The 18,348-nt window shown below is 38.9% G+C and overlaps 1 protein-coding gene across 8 annotated transcripts in view; it reads right to left on the reverse strand.

The window, feature by feature from the left end:
* Positions 1-18,348, reverse strand: part of EHBP1 (EH domain binding protein 1) — a 300,325-nt gene that overhangs the window by 63,742 nt on the left and 218,235 nt on the right. For 3 of the 8 annotated variants that reach the window (XM_075863147.1, XM_075863145.1, XM_075863150.1), the window contains 2 exons: positions 9,440-9,587; positions 6,618-6,725 (listed from right to left, as the gene is read on the reverse strand). In XM_075863147.1, coding sequence (XP_075719262.1) covers positions 6,618-6,725; positions 9,440-9,587 — 256 coding nt within the window. The remainder of the gene's footprint in view (positions 1-6,617; positions 6,726-9,439; positions 9,588-18,348) is intronic. The other 5 variants (XM_075863149.1, XM_075863153.1, XM_075863152.1 and 2 more) reach the window with 3 other exon arrangements.

An 18,348-nucleotide genomic window follows, 5' to 3' on the forward strand; every position in this document is an offset into this window, starting at 1 on the left:
CCTGAATGGTGTTATCACAGCTCTGAGTTAAGAAAACACTGTAACGCAGGGGCACCTGTCCAACATTTATAAGACGTATATATAGTGTTTTTAAGATAACAAAACTAAAACAAAATGGAAAAATTGCACTGGAACACAGCATCCGATAGACAGTCCTAAGTTCACATGAATGTTTTTCTTTATGCCTTTTGATATGTATTTGGTTAAAAAAAAAAAAACAAAAAAACAACTAGAGAACAGATCTGTTGACGGATCCCATTAATTTCTGTGGCATATTAAGGTCTGCATCTGTTCCTATAGTGATAAGATTATTTTCAGAAGACTGAGGAGAGCATTTCCTTTTAACACCATTAACTGTAATAGGAGAAAAATAATGTAATCACGTTTCTCACTAGCTTCAGGTACTTTTACATGTACCCACAGGTCCTTTCACATGTACCCACAGGTCCCTAATCACACACCTCTCCCTACATTGCTCAAAGATTATAATCACCAAGAAAAGGGAAAAGATTTGCTAAGCAAGCGGTGTCAGAATTCTGTCACAAATTACAGCAAAAGTACATAATCCATATCAAATTTATTATGTGTTTAAATCACTTTTTACACCTACCTGAACAGTTTTGGGAAGAGTTAAAAAAATGGTGGAAAATGTATGACAGCCATTAGTAGGCGGTAGTGCCGAAAACCCGCAGCAGTTGAACACTTGTCTTATAAAGCCCATCTCTCTTCAATTACTGCTGTAGGACTACTACTGTATTTTTCATAAGCCTGGAAAAATGGATTTCAATTCCAACTGAAGCTGCAATATTAGGTTACCCATCTTTCCCCTAACGAGATCTAATTAAAGAACACCTATCCGTTTTCTTGGGGTCTAATTTAATTTAAAACCCTGAGGTCTGATTAATTTAGGGTTCTGGTGTAGTGACTTTTTAATTTAGTGGGTCTGATTAATATTGGGGTCTGGTCTGAAGTTTGAATTTTGGAGTCTCAATTTATTGAGGGGTTTGGTATAGCAGTATGCTATTTACGTGTGCTATATACTACTATTTATGTGTTACTGCCAATCCAAATTGTAACTCTAGTCCTGCTTTTGTAAATGAGATCCATTTTCAAAACGTTATTTTAGTGAAATTGTGCATAACCAAAATGTGTATATACAGTTACTCCATATTTTATGGGGGAGGTGGAATAAATTGAGTTACGTTCTAGGTGTTTGTGTAATGGGGAGGGGGGCGCCACACTGAGCCTTTGCCCTACGTGAAGGAAAGCCTAGCTAAAGCTCTGCCTACTGAGAAGAACGGTAACGACCAGTTATCAATTTTTTCATACATTTCCAGGAACAACTGGAATAGAACAATGTAAAGTTCTAAGAAAGGGTTCTCCAGAATTTATTTCACGGGGAATAGAAATATATACTAAAAGTAGACAGATCTTTAAAAGGGATGGTCTGGTTTAGAAAACCCATTATGGAATTCGGAGGTAATAGAAGGGGGTCCGCTGTTCAGGATCGCTTGGCCAGAGTGGAGAGCTATTACAAAGAGTGTCTCTCTCTCTCTGGAGGACCTGTCCTGTTCTAAAGTACACAGACAACCCATTGATTGGAATGGGTACTCTAACACTACAGTTGCCCTGTGGTGGCGCTGCAGAAAAATTAAACACTTACTGCCAGGTTTCACCACAGATTACAGCTGATCGCTGGGGATCGCAGCTGAAGGGATGTTTTGTGATCATTTCATTTGCAAGAGACTCATCTAACAATTAGACATCATCCAAAGTAGAGAACCAGTTTAAGAAGCAGCGTAACAGTAATGTATTGGCCTGATGAAGACGCGGGTCCGGCGTTGAAACGCGTAGACTGTCCATTTTTGCGATTAAATACCATTTATGTTTACTACCCTGCCTGATCTTTACTAGCAGCGCCTTTGGTCCATTTTTCTCCCTTTGTTGTAACAGTAATGTTGACAGAAGAGGGCAACCTATTTTATGTTTTTATTTAGATTTTTTAGGAGTAATGCCCTTCAAAGGAAAAAACTAATTCTAAGTTAGAAACTCTTATAGAAAATTATATGGAAGGTTAATTGCAAGAAAATGTAAAAACTGTTGAGTATTCAGAAAATGCCCAATTTACGAAACAAAATGTAGTCTTGAGTGTTTAGGGCACAACTCCCCTATTTAGATGTTAATAAAGTTGTTCATAACAGCTGAAAACTGAACTGCCCTGGATGTGGTGAAGAGGTAGAGGGTTCATAATGTGACAAGGTCACTAATCCAGTCAAGGATAAACCTCATTCTAAAAAGTTTAACTCCGTTTCCTGGAAATCACTTCAAAAGGCTTGTGTATTTCATCCATCAACGCAGATCAAATTTTCATAAGAACTACAACAAACTGCTTTCTATTCTTGTCATTAAAGATGACTACAATTATTCCTGTGCTCAAACCTGTCAATCCAAATGACCACCTTAGAAACACAAATGGTTGGGGCTGCGAGAGGCCCTCAGGTACGGGGGTCATTCCTTTTCCTCTAGCTATGCACTGCCTTAATGAAGAGTAGAGGATGTGTTTTTAACTCTAGAACGGTGAAGGCTATCCTAGAGCATCTGACTAATGTTTATTACGGTCTGATAACACATTATATGACTAAACCACAAATGTAATTAAAATTACTGCCTGTACAGGACCATAGGGCGGTCCAGAACACTCCATTGCACACATTACCGGCTCAAGACTACGTCTTGCCTATGCTTTCATTATTATATTGGCCTGTGCTCTCCATCACCCACATAACCTGCCTGTATACTCCACTGTATATGCTGCCAAGCCTCCAACTAAATTCTCTCATGCCTGTTTTTCTTACACTTCCATCGCACGCCAGTGCTCTACCAAAAATCCCATCTCCACTCACTATCTGATACAGAATACTTAAAACATAACATAATATAAAACCTAATACTTCTAAGCAATACAAAACATAAAGGTGTATTCCCATCTCATAAAGTAATGGCCTATTGCTACCAAATGTCCTCACTTTATGATCAGTGGGAGTCCGACCTCTGGGACTTTTACCTGTACAGCGGCAACCAGGCCACCGGTGGTGCAGGGAATCGCAGCACGGCTTCAATTAAGTGTAATGGGTCAGCTGCAGTTCCCTGTACAGCCGCATGATCAGGAGTGCCGTGGTGCAGGGAAAACTGAAAAGGGAATGCAGAGCTAAATCGGCACGCCAGCTACTTGATTCTCATGATTGGTGGGGATCCCAGGGTTCGGACCTCCGCCGATCATAAAGTGATGGCATATCCTAGAGATATGTCATCACTTTATAGGATGGGAATAGAAGAAGAATTTACTCTACATTTATAGTTTTCTGGTTTTAGATTTATAGAGTTTCTTCACTGAATAATTAAAAGTTCTCATAGGCATACTCTTTCATCCAGAGGTTGAAAATCTTTACAAATTTGATATTTTTTTTTTTTATAGAGAAGGGTTTGCGATAATTGTATGTAGTTTAGGCTGATACATTTTAGGAACTGTTTACACTATTAAGTGGAAGCCATGACAGCTATGACTGATCTGTTTTCAAATGGATCCCAAGAAATTCTGGCAGATCCTATTGACAAGGTTTGTTGGTTTTCCATTTTTTTTTATGGCAAGAATTTTGATCTAGGACTACGCTATCCTTGCTGAAAAAACCCCCACAGATGGAGCAAATTCAACACCAGTTTGGACAGAGCCCTGCAGGGTACAGATTTATTCTGTTGATGTGTTTAAGAAGACGAATCCTGTTATCTACACGGCGTTTCCTTAATTGTTTTTTTTGGGTTTCGTTTTTACGGCTTTCACTGTGCAGTAAAATGACAACTTATCTTTATTCTGTGGCTCAATGGGATTACGGTGATACCAAATTTATATAGTTTTTTTATATTTGATTTCTTTTACTGATAAAAAACTTTTTGTTAAAAAAAAAAATGTTTTGTTTCGCCACATTCTGAGAGCCATAACTTTTTTATTTTTTTACCGATTAAGCGGTGTGAGGGCTTATTTTTTGCAGGACGACTGTAGTTTTTATCGGTACCATGATTTGGTATGTAGATCTTTTTGATCACTTTTTATTACATTTTAGTGTGAGCCAAGTTGATAAAAAAAACCTGCGATTTTGGAGTTTTAGGTTTTTATTGCGTTCACCGTGCGCGTTAAATAACACTATATTGTAATAGTTCAGACTTCTATGGACGCAGCAATATCAATTTTGCTTACTTTTGTTATTTTTTACATTACATTACTTTAGGGGAAAAGTTGGAAAAGGTTTTTTTTTTTAACTTGTAATATATATATATATATATATATATATATATATATATATTTTTTTTTTTTTCTTCACACACTATTAGCCCCCCTAAGGGACTTGATCCACAGGCAAGACTTAGCAGAAGCAGTGAAGAAGGCAGCCCTGGGGGCTTCTATTAGGCCCCTGGGCTGCCATGACAAACGTCATCATCCCCCGATCTCGTTGCGGGGGGCGATGAGCTGTTGGAGGGGGCCGCCCTCCTCTTTTCAATGCCTCAGATGCTACAGTCGCGATTGACCGCAGCATTTGAGGGGTTAAACAGCCAGAAACAGCGCGATCGCTGCTCCTGGCTGTTAGTCCCGGGTATCCGCTGTAAAATACAGCCGACTCCCGCAGTATATGGAGCGCATACAGCGTGTGAGCGTGCTCAGAAAATCACCCTTCGCACCCGGACATAATAGCACGTCTTCGTGCGTGAAGTGGTTTAATCAGATAGAAACCTATAGGAATGTATCAGTAAAACATCTGTACAAATTTTTGGGGATAATAAAAAACAGCCTGAACAAAGACTAATTAATTCTACAGTGACTGCCTCTTGTAACAAATAACAACAACAAATATAATAATCTCTACCTTTAAAATATCCAGATTAACATTTTATTCCATGCTAGTAATTCATGAACACTTTACATAGATAACACCGATCACAGACCCGATCATACATAAGTACAAATGTACACACAGATATAAAACCGCAATATATTCCATTAAAGAAACCTTCTGTGTTTCCAGTAAGAAATGCAGTTTGGGTGTTTATGAGAAAAGGACTGCCAACGCTCTGCCATTCCACCGTGGATATGCTCCAGAGGCAGAAAGTCTCCGCTTCTGAAGTCCTGTGATAAGAAACCTCAACAAAACAACAGACAAACGGCAACCATGCAACTGTAACAAACGAAAGCACGCTAACACAAACTCACAATTTAAAGCGAATTTACTATTAAAAAATATTCTAATCCTATTGACCATGTAAGACATCCTCGGCACGGTAATATTCGTGGTGTCTCCTGTGCTTTGATCACACAGTTGTTGGTATCCTGATCCCAGTGGAGTCTTCCAATAAACAGATCTACATTTCTGAACTGCTTGAGAAAGTGCTGTACCTGTGACCTACTTAGCTCTGTGTCGTACAGTCCACACACTAAACGGTGCGTAGAACTTGTTATTTATTGCAGGACATTTATAAATTTGACTATATTGTTATAGTTGTAACACAGAACATAGTAGCGGTTGAAAAAGAAACAAGGGTTAAAACCTACTGGCAGCAACATTGTACAGGTACAGGATCCATAATCTAGAAATGCTCATATTATGAATTCGGAGCCTCCTTTGAAGATTCCGTCAAAACAACGGACATCACCTCGGAAACCCAACGGACCCCATAGTTAGTTAATGAGGACAGGTGAGAACTGGTGGTATCAGTCAGATCCGGCAGAGCGTTGTGTCTTCCGTTATGACCGGTAGCCACAACGCAAGTTTGAACACAGACATAAAGGGGTTGTCTCATCTTGACAACCCCTTCCCATATGCCCTATTAAGGAATATAAATGTCATCGAGAGCTTGCCCTGAAAGTCCCCCTATGAGCCAAAGTAATTATGTATTGAAATAAAACTGGCTTCCAGTATTTGCTTTATCTCAAGGCTTTGCCAGGATCTTCTTATCAAACTTAGCATACAAGGCCGGTTTTACATTTAAAGTATGTGGGATCTTAGAGAAATAGATAAAAGTATGAAGGGCCATATAATATTTCTCGGATTTTCCCAAACTGAACAATGTTATTGCTATGATTATATTATGTAGAAACCAAGGGCGTGCATACGTACACTAGGGGCAGACCATGTGGCTTCTATGGTGCCCCTGGAGAGAAGGTGGCATCCCAGTTTAGTCTTGTCCCCAGTTTAATAAATGTGGATTACACATTTTAAATAATAGTGAAAATATACTCAAGTCATAAAAATGGCGAAAAAGAACAATTGGGTGGTTAAGAGCGATTGTGTTACAACGCTGAACCCGAAATGCACTTAATTTTGATCTTTGCTATGGGCCCCAGGTTCTCTATGTACATCAATGGTAGAAGATGATCAGAAGGGGCAGCCCACTACAAATAATAGAAGGAAAGTCTCTGTATGTAAATTGTTGATTACACCTGTGTATCGGTAAAACCAGCCTAAGAGAATTCCTAGTTAATGATCCCGTACGTGTACATTCAAAACATAGAGAAAGTCCTAGACACGAGGAAAATACCCAAAGACTGTGAGACGTGCAATATAAATTACCAGTAAGATCTGGGTCTAGGTTAGTAGATTCATCACCACCTCCACCACATACAAGAGAGCAATCAGGCCTGTCCTCATTAGTAAGTGCTTTGTTAAAATCATCCTCATCTGCAGAAATATGAAGTGCCAAGGTTAGTACACTTTTAGTAAATATACTACAGCTTTTGTTAACCCCCTCCCCCCCCCACACACACAAATGAATAAAACAAAGAATACTAAAGAAAATTGAGAAGGAAGACACGAAAAGGAAAAAGGTTTCTGGACTAGTGATCCGATACCTTACCTGAAAACTCTTCACTGAGTAACATAGTCAATGTTCCTTTAGACTACACATCTCATTTTGGGGAATGAATCAACATTAATACGAAAGCAGTTTGTTTTTTTTTAATTATTGGGAAATGGAGGCGTCTTGGTGTAAAGGAATAGTCTCCTTTTTAGATGAAGACATCATTATCTAAAGTTGGCTTCATAAATCCTCACTGATGTTATTGCTAAGGCCCCATTATAATCAGGGTTGGGTTCCGTTCGACTTTTCCTTTGGAGGAACACATGAACGTAAAAACAAACGGAAACCATAGCTTCCGTTTGTATTACCATTTATTTCCATGGTAATGCTTCCGTTGCAATTGGTTTCCGCGCTTGTTTCCGTTCCGTAAGATTTCTGTTTTCTTAGCGGAAACAATAGAGTAGTTGACTATGCTATTGTTTTCGCAAAACCTTACGGAACGGACACAAACGGAAACATTACTATTGAAATCAATGCTAATGCAAACGGAAGCTATGGTTTCCGTTGGACCTTTCCATCGGAGGAGCCCATGTATGGAACGACAAACGGAACCCGACGCTGATGTGAATGAGGCCTAAGCAAGTCATGTCTAGCCCCTTGCCGGGCCTGCATGAGCATCTCTCCGTTCTGGCTCATAGTGGAGAGTTCACAAAGTGGGAGTCCCCTCTATAATGTCCATATTCCCTTATAGGGCATATGGACAGCGGTTATCTTTATGAAACCAAGGAGATTGGGGGAAAAATTTTCTATTAGGCCTTTCTGGTTTAAAGGGAAATAACAATTAGACACAGGGGTGGCTAAATATATGGGGTGAAATACAGGTGTTTGCATCAAACAACATATGCCCATACTAAAAGAAAGACAATCATCAAACGAAATATCCAAAATAAAGTATAACCCATGATGTATATATACACAGTAATTAGATTTCTAGAAAGGAAAAAACAAGACTATTACGAATAGCATTGCTCATCTAGATACTCATCAAAAGTAACACCTCATAGAAGTGATATCCGTAGATCAGACCTATCTTTCCCATTGATATGTATGGATTACCTTTTTTGTTCATATCCAAAGACAAAAGCTGTGAATGAAATCTTCAAGTCAGGATGGGAAATAATCACTTCTATTCTGAGATCTGATTGAATTCCAGGCCCAAAGCCTGAGGCTGCACTACTAGGAAATTCTGATGACAACATGTGCCGCACTAGTTTCAGGTGTGGTGTGTGTTCACAGAGAATATGTGGATTAAAGTCACCATTTCCATCAATGTCCACACATACAGACATATGTACTGTAGACATTGATGTGTGTGGTGTTCTGAAGACACACAAAGGGGGAATTCACACAGTTTTTTGGCGCTATTTTTGACTCGGAAACCGAGACAAAAACCTTCAGAAATCGCCTCCCATTGAGGCGGAGGCGTTTTATTCCCGCGAGCGGAAAAAAACACTCACGGGAAAAAAGTGTCATGTACTTTCTTCAGGCGTCTCCACCTCTGACCTGACATCAATGGGAGGCAGAGAACCATTTTTTCGCGACTGTTTTTGCCCGCGGTGCTCAATGGCCTTAGCTGAGAAACGCGACAAAAAAAGTGACAAGTGTTCTGCCGGCAGGTCAAAACACTTCCTAAAGGAATTTTGAGGCAGATTTTTCCACAAAAAATTCTGCGTGAACTAGGCCATAGACTCCATGACAACGCTGCACCTGAAAAATCAGAAAGGGACATGATGTCATATGAATCTCTGTAGTGTAAATTCACACTGAGCCTGTGACTTCAAATGATCATTTGTCAGCATAGAAGATATGTCTTCTAGTGCTTTTCCTTTAATATATCTGTTCAAATCAAACAAAAACTGTCGAAGAAATCTTTAAGTCAAGATGAGAAATCATTTCCGCTGCAGAATAAAACTATGAACTTGGAAGACATTTGTAAAGAAATTCATAGAAACGTATTAGTGCCTATGGTAGGTGTTGGGCTGGTTCGGTACAATGTTGATGCAACCAATGTTCATGTCCTTGGTAAAGCAATTCTTCCATTGTTTTACTTATAGAGCCTTTTATCACCTAATCATTTTTTTTTCATGTTTTTTTTCAATTCTAAAAAAAAATTGCAATCATTTTGTAGAATGATGCTTTTTTTGCTTGGCTTACAACTCTTCCTAAGGTGATGACTATGATTCTCCAAGGTCATTGCTGATGTCATCTGTCCTTGGCATGGCGTTATTAAATTCAGACACTCTAGACTGATCTAGTAAAGGTTCTATTTATACATAGACATAGTAAAATGCACTGAGGATTTGCAACACCTGCCTTGAAAGAAATAGGGCAGTACTTCCTTATTTCAAAATGTCTCCTCAAGGTGGAGCTTCCCTTTAAAATGGTAACCAGACAGTTTCAGTAATGTAAACATATCTAAAATATCTATCTCTCCAATATATAGACACAATTAATTTTCTCTTTCCCTTCTCCCGTAAAAGATCACACAGAGATGTAGGAGATGTATAACTGAGAGACACATAATCCTTTCACTCACCTCCAGATGTCTTTGCTCTTTCTTTCAACTTTTCTGCAGACGCCTCATTGTAACTGGGAAGTTCTGACATCTTCACTCCAGATCGAGCTTCTGCTATGAGCTGACGTGCTCGCTCTCTCAGCTGCCGGCGCCTCTCTTCATCTTGCTGCTAGAAAATATTGAACAGTTTTGCCAGCTTAGTAATTGACAAAAATGCAATTTTCATTCTCGTTCCGATGGCTGTGATAGCAAATAGCCTATACTGCTATGTACGTTCCCTGTGCTACACGTGCTGGTTCCGGTGTCAGAAAAGACGACACATCCAAACCTCCTCAGCTGTCAAAAGCACTTGATGGGTTAAATACAAGATTAATAAGGCTTCGTTCACATCTGCGTCAGGCTTCCGTTCTGGCGTTCCGTCGGAGCCTTCCGTCAGAACGGAACCCTGACTGAAACAAACGGAAACCTTAGGTTTCCATTTGCATCACCATTGATTTCAAGGGTGACGGTTCCTGTGCAAATGGTTTCCGTTTGTCTCAGTTTTGCAAGGGTTCCATCGTTTTGACGGAATGAATACCTACGGATACAAAACGACGGAACCCTTGCACAACGGAGACAAACTTAAACCGTTTGCAACGGATACATCACCATTGAAATCAATGGTGATGCAAACGGAAACCTAAGGTTTCCGTTTGTTTCGGTCAGGGCTCCGTTCTGACGGAATGCAAAAATGCAAAAAACACGGAAATCTCAGACGGAACACCAGAATGGAACCTTGACGCAGATGTGAACGAAGCCTAAATCTCTGTTCAAAATGGTATCCTGAAGCAGCGTACCTGTGTAGATTCACTTCAGTGGTGTGAAGAGATGAACATTTGTGAAGATATTTTCTTAAGTTTCAGTTTACGGGCGGAACTAAAACTTTCTTCACTGCATGCAGGTTGTTCAAGGGTTATCAATGTATGATGGACATCTGGTGTTGTGTATTATTAACTAAACCCATTATATCTGAACCTATTTTGTGCCCTTTTACTGGGGCAGATTTTCTGCCAGGTAAACGAGCGCTGACCAATAATATAACATGTCGAAAAGCACTCGTTTGCTCCATACATGTGCATCATGTAGGCAGGTCATCATTACCTGTTACATGGGGAGATGTGCTGCCGACAAGGGACCATAAAAGACGCAATCGGTCGCCAAAAGAGCATTTGCTCGTTCGTTAGATAGTCGCTGCCCTGTCTACACGGGCCAATGATTGGGAGTTTTTACCAGTGTTCATTGGCCCGTGTGCCTTTACTCACTTAGTATGCTGCACTATTATATCCAGTAGAAAGAAAACAAATGAAAAAAACAGATACCTGGCAGACTAGTAGGGATAAAAAAAATTGCAACCTCACAGATCATGAAAGATTTGTCAAACAGATCTATCATGGACTCCATAAAAATGGAAGCCATGATGTCAATGTGAACAGAGCTTATAAAATAAAGTTCTATTCACATTACCGGAAACTAAAAGCATTCTAAATAAAAAATCAGGAAACTATCCTTAACAGTTCATAAAATATATGTAAAAAGTCTCACAATATAGACTGCCCTACTTATGTTGGGCTGATTTCCATTAACAGCGTGTATAATAGGAAAGAGCAGAGGTCAGATTTCTGCTGGTTGTTACCGGAAACAGTCAACAGTTTATTTACAATGGGGGAATTCACTCGTTATAACCATTTATAAACTATGATAGCACTAAATAATGGTCATTGGACCGAAAAAAGTTTTAAGCAGAACCCTTAATAAGAAAATTCAACAGACTCAATAATATCATTACATCTACATACAGCGATCACTATGATCTCTTGTTCTAGGTCGGATGATACTGAAAATTGGCTTTAAAATAGATTATGCTTTAGATTTGCAGGTTAGAAGTTGGATAAGCAGAAGCAGCAGTACATATCTTATTTTGATTCTATTATTGCAGGAGTTTTTCTTTGAGTTAAAGTCCATCAATAATTGGGAGGTGCAGTCACTTAAAGAGGCTCTGTCACCAGATTTTGCAACCCCTATCTGCTATTGCAGCAGATCGGCGCTGCAATGTAGATTACAGTAACGTTTTTATTTTTAAAAAACGAGCATTTTTGGCCAAGTTATGAACATTTTTGTAGTTATGCAACTGAGGCTTGCAAAAGTCCAAGTGGGTGTGTTTAAAAGTAAAAGTCCAAGTGGGCGTGTATTATGTGCGTACATCGGGGCGTTTTTAATACTTTTACTAGCTGGGCGTTCTGATGAGAAGTATCATCCACTTCTCTTCAGAACGCCCAGCTTCTGCCAGATCACGCTGTGACGTCACTCACAGGTCCTGCATCGTGTCGGACGAGCGAGGACACATCGGCACCAGAGGCTACAGTTGATTCTGCAGCAGCATCGGCGTTTGCAGGTAAGTAGCTACATCGACTTACCTGCTAACGCCGAGGCTGCTGCAGAATCAACTGAAGCCTCTGGTGCCGATGTGTCCGACACGATGCAGGACCTGTGAGTGACGTCACAGCGTGATCTGGCAGAAGCTGGGCGTTCTGAAGAGAAGTGGATGATACTTCTCATCAGAACGCCCAGCTAGTAAAAGTATTAAAAACACCCCGATGTACGCACATAATACACGCCCAGTTGGACTTTTACTTTTAAACACACCCACTTGGACTTTTGCAAGCCTCATTTGCATAACTACAAAAATGGTCATAACTTGGCCAAAAATGCTCGTTTTTAAAAAATAAAAACGTTACTGTAATCTACATTGCAGCGCCTATCTGCTGCAATAGCAGATAGGGGTTGCAAAATCTGGTGACAGAGCCTCTTTAAGGTAAATTTAAGATTACATGTTCTTAAAAAAAAACTAAAAACTAAAAGGAAAACGGATGTATATCAAAAACTTGTCTTCCCTCACTAATTTCCAGGCAGAGAAAGCTAAAACATCCCACACCCATAAGTGCCTGCCATTTAAGCTAAAAAGCCATTAATAAACAAGCAGATACTAATTAGGAACATTGCTGACATTTCCATGCAAATTGTTTGTTTGTAGCTATTTACCAACCATTGTTCTCGGCACAATAGAAAAAAATGCAAATGAATGAATCAAAATTCAACCCTAATGGGACTCTCTGTTTATAACCATTAGCCCAGAGGTGTGCAGTAATTCAATCCTCAAGCAGCAAGATTTAGCCTCATTAACAGCCGGCATGGGAAGGTTACAACTCATAAAACCCTACAGTAAACAAAGTGTATGGACAGAGCACAATATCTTGAGCCTGATTGACAGGATTCTGGTTCCCTATCAGATTGCCTCGATTTACTTCTCCGCTAACACTGACTCAATTTTGCACAAGCCCCTGTGAGCGGCCTTATATTTGCATTATTTGCTTTCACACACACCTCAATTTCCCCGAAGACAGAGAATTAAAGTGAAAAGGTTATTTGTTGAGAAGACACATTAAGAATAAAGGATATAAAGCTTTTGTCCCTGCTTTCATATTGAGAGAACAGATACAAATACATAAACTTAAAGTTGCACTAAACGAAAAAAATTGAAGCCAAGAGGCATCTAGTTATATTTGCCTGTTGGGCAATGGTCATTTTTAATGCGTTTAAAAAATGGAATATGGTGGATATTTTACAAAACAGACATTTGGTGAACACTAGAGAAGGTCGAAAACACAAACATAAAAGGGTACTTAGTCCACAGTGTCGCACATTATGTTCCTGGAATCGTTACAGGACTATAGTCATTTAATCTACAATTATGTATACATACAAAATGGTCTTGTAGACGGGTGGTCCTCTCAAAAAAGATGAGCAGTATACATAGGATATGATGGAACTGAAAATCCATCACAGAAAGTGTAGACGAAGTGGTGGACTTCTCTGTGTGTACAATATAAAAAATCAAGAGCAAAAGGAACCATTGAAACAAATGAAGCCTAAAATGGAGTTTTGATGCAGCTTTAGATAGAGTTTTTGGATAAGTTTTTTTTAGCCAAAGGCAGAAGTGGATCTAAAAGTAAGGAAAGGTACAAAGAACCATCATTTGTGTCCAGTCCTGTGTAACTCAAAAGCCTGATCCAAAAACTGCATCAAAATTGGGTAGATTCACAGATGGCAGTTTTTGTTGCAAACATTTCTCAATGGAACTTCCAGAAATCCATGTACTTGCTACAGAAACAACCTCATTCAGATGAATGGAACTTATTTTCAGTCACAGAGATTTCTGCAACAAAATCTGCCGTGTTTGAATTCAGCCTAAATCATGCAGAGATTGCTTCTGGAGTTTTGTGTTGCATCCAAAGGGGGTTACCCAATCCAATATTTGTGTAAACAGGGTAGCGATCAGCAGATGAACGAGCAAACGCTTATTCATCCGCTGATCGTATTGTTTTAAAGATTAAAAATATTATCGTTGTCGGCAGCGCATCTTCCTGTGTAAACAGAGAGACGCGCTGCCGACATGATAATAACGTATGGGTTAGTAACGAGCGCTCATCCCCATACTAGCTCCTTATGAGGAGCAAATGAGCGCCGATCAACGAGCTGTCTCGATGATCGCCGCTTGTTTACACGGCCCAGGATGAGCATTATACTGTGTGAGGGAAGCTATGGGAGGCTTTATATTGTGTGGAGGGCAGTTATAGGGGCAATATACTGCGTGGGGGCAGCTATTGGGGCATTATACTGTGTGGGAGCACTATGGAGGGATTATACGGTGTGTGCGGCACAATGGGAGCATTATACTGTGTGGTGGGCACTATGGGGCATTATACTGTGTGGGAGGCCCTATGGGGCATTATACGGTGTGGGGGCAGTTATGGGGGCATTATACTCTGTGAGGGGCACTATGGTTGCATTATACTGTGTGGGGAGCTCTATGGGGGCATTATACTGCATATGGCAGCTATGGGGACATTATACTGTCTGAGGGGCACTATGGGGGCATTATACTATGTGAGGAGCACTATGGTTGCATTATCCTGTGTGGGGAGTACTATGGGGGCATTATACTGTGTGGGGGTAGCTATGCCAACATTATACTGTGTGAGGGGCACTATGGAGGCATTATACTGTGTGAGGGGCACTATGGGGGTATTATAATGTGTGGATCGTAGTGTCAGTAAAGTATATTCTATACAGTAGTATAAAGCAGGCTCAGGGGATATATTAATTTGATGGTTTAGCATGCAAATAGGGGGTGTGACATGAAAAATGGGTGTGGCCTAAATAAACGTTTCTTAATCGTAAATGGAGGTTACATGTTCAATTAATCGTGATTTTTTACTTAGGTCATAAAACGCCCAGCCTTAGGTTATCCACTTCTAATTGCCTGTATGTGTATTTTATAAAGTTGCCAAGCTTAGGAAGAAGCTTGAAACTAGTTTCAACCTCCTGCATATTTGTAGTCAAGTTTTTTTACAATATTCTATACATGATGTTTGACATGTAGGACAACAGGGGAGTACAACTAATGATGCTTTCACACTACGTTTGAGAAATTCGCTCCCCTTTACGTATTTTTTAACCGAAAGTGGGAATGGATCCTAATACAAAAGTTAAGAGGAAAATTCCCAAACGTTACTGTGTAAGATCCATTCCCATTTTCATTGGAAAAAAACAACGTTTGAGTTAACGGATTTCCCAACTGTAGCGTGAAGGCAGCATTAACATGCAATACATCCCAATGTACAAAAATAGGTTACACTACACATTTGGTAACGGGGAACCTTGTTACAAACCTAATCTTAATCTTGGCAACCGGCAATTACCAGAACGACAACATTCATGAAAATTAGAGCTATATATGTAACGGAACGTAGCGTGATCATCCACATCTAATACAAAAAGTCGTTTGTTTTTTTTATATGTTCTCTCCTCTAATTTGCACGGAAACAGCGTAACTTTAGACATCAACATTTTTTACATTATTGCGGCTTCCTAAAATCATCTCCAGAACCTATCGCAAAACAGATCTTGTCTAAAGAGGAGGTCCTTTACTCTAAGCTGCCACTATGGCAAAAAAGTACCCTATTCCCACTCCAGTATTCAGAAAAGTAACTGCAGACGCATCTTTATTCGCGGTTATACAATACAGCAGTATATTTTACCATTTACGCTCTACTGTCTTGATGCAGAGCTCTCATTCTAATCATTTAATTATTTTGGACTATACACAGACCGCTGTTGGGTTTATAATGCATTATTAGACTCATTAGGGTAAGTTCACACATAGTGCAAATACTGCAAAATTTCCGCAACGGATTCTGTTACACAAAATCCGCAGCATAATACAGTAGCAGCAAAGTAGATGATATTTGAACAAATCTCAGCCACACGTTGAATAAATGATAAGCGGAAAAAACCCCAGAAATTAACCTGAGGTGCTTTTTTTTTTTAATCTGCTGCTTTTTTGTTGAAGGTTTTCCCCATTGAATTCAATAGGGAGGTAAAACCCGCAACAAATAGCTGTGATTCTGCCGCAAAAATCGCAACTCAGAAAAAACCCCAATCTAAACTCTCTGCTTCTGCATCCAGCCCGGCCTCCAGGGATGACGTTTTATCACAGGCTGCAGCGGTCACATGGGATGAAACGTCATTCCATGTAAGTCAGGCTGCAAGACGGAAGAAGGACGAGTCGCCATGGCTACGCAAGTATGAAACTTTTTACATGCGGTTTTCCATAGCAGTCATTTCGGCCAAAATACTGCACCTCAATTTGGTGCGGTTTTTCGGCCTGAATTCCCTACCGCGACCAGGGTGGATACGCTGTGTGCTATTACGCAGCGTATACACCCTGTGTGAACATACTCCTAATGTATACGAATAAAAGTTAGGAATTAAATTATACACTATTTTACGATTTACTATTTTTCAATTAGTAATTTTCAAAATAGTGGTGCAAAATAGGAATAGGCAAATTTTAAATTTGTGTTTTCTTTGCTCTAAGCTGTTCACACTGTACAAGTTTCTAGAAACTTTTGGCTTACAGGTAAACTTTTTTGACCTAGTCTCAACAAAGATGGTAGAGAGTACTGTATCTAACCCTTCACATATACAGACATAATTGCTTTCTATATGGGTGTCATTTTCTGCCATTAATATTCACAGGAATGCTTTCATACAATTATTTTAAAAACGACCAAATCTACCAGATGACTGAACAGCAATGAAAAAATGAGAAAAAAAACTTATCCTTTTAAGGACAAACTCTTGAAGATTAAGTAATTCTGTTTCCTTGTTTCCTCCCCAGAAAAAAATGTATTGGAATGCAATTTTTATATTTCACAGTTCACCGAGGGCTCAGCAAGCTTTCTCTACCCTGCTTCAATGGTGCCCCTTTTAATTTTATCCTCCTTAGTCCTAGTAATTAAAAGTGATCAGCAGTGGCTTCCCAAAGGATTTAAGACAAGTAACCCCCCTTCCTAGAATTGTGCTTTTCAGGGAAAAAAAAAAGAGCAGATAGACAATTCAGCGTTTCATTTCACAGGAACAAGAATATATGATGGATTTTCAATCCCTAACTTTATCCAATTGTTCCTTGAACAGCCTTTATATCTTAAGACCGCTATAAAAATGGACACCAGCGGGGGATGCTTTTGTACTTCCCGCTAATGCCGTTGAGTGACACTTTTGATATGGATCTTGAAAGCTAAATCTTAATATGATGTTAAATGTGCATTTGTGCATATAACACAGCACACTGTCCATATCCTGGTTTAGTGATAGATTACACGATACGTACTAAAATGAACAAGAAATTTAAAAAACAAAAACGAGAAAAAAAAAGACATTTTTCTAGACTTGTTTGATTCAGTGCGAAATAAGAAAACCAAAACTGAACAATAACAGAACAATATAACATGGTTGTAAAACAGATTAAGTCCAACTACTAAATAAAAAAAATTAAATATTTTTTATTATAAAAAAACAAAAACAATTTTGTTTAGGAAACAAATGGAACTGTAGGTTATTACTAAGATCTATAGTATAAATGTCTTGCATATAAATCATCACAGATATGGACACATTAACCCTTTCTATTAGCCAGAAGCTGAAGCAGCGTTCCAAAATAGGTAGAAGTGATATTATTAAATAATAATAAAATTCTATGAGATCTGGGAAAAATTAGGTAAAAATTAAACCAATTATTTTACTTTTCGTTAATTGTACCTTTTATAAGTTCATCTAAACTGCTTAAAAAAAGTTAGTTTGTTTAATGATCAAAAAACAAAACATAAAAGTGCTTAGAATTGGCTCATAAAATGAAGTTAACACTTAAAAAGATAATTTACCATGGATAGTTCTAAAACACATTTGGAAACTGAACATATAAATATTACTTCAGTGAAGAGTGAGATTTTTTTAATTGTAGATTTTGTGAGATGGGGAGGGGGGGGGGGTTCACATGTTTGTTTTCAGTACTGACTTGGCATATGGGAAGTTTTAATTTTGAGTTTATATAGGTTTTCCCCCCCAAACACACATCATAGGTTTGTTAGATTAAAACAGAACACAGATATCCTTATGTTTTTTTTAAAAACTTAGAAACAAAAATGAACTAACTACATACTGATGTCTGGTGAAAATATAGATCATAAGAATAAAGTATAAAAAAAATGAAACAAATAAAATCACCTAACAGAAGAGAATGAAATCTGATGGAAATTTTGGTAAAAGGACTATAGAAAGATCAAGTAAGGACATATATATTTCTGTTTTTTAAGTGCAAAATTATGCAGTAAAGAAAGTAAGCTTTCTGAATGATAGTTAGATATGAGATAGAGCTGAGATAGAGCTGAGATAGAGCTGAGATAGAGCTGAGATAGAGCTGAGATAGAGCTGAGATAGAGCTGAGATAGAGCTGAGATAGAGCTGAGATAGAGCTGAGATAGAGCTGAGAT

Source organism: Rhinoderma darwinii, chromosome 4 (genome assembly GCF_050947455.1).
Source record: "Rhinoderma darwinii isolate aRhiDar2 chromosome 4, aRhiDar2.hap1, whole genome shotgun sequence".
Lineage (NCBI taxonomy): Eukaryota > Metazoa > Chordata > Amphibia > Anura > Rhinodermatidae > Rhinoderma > Rhinoderma darwinii.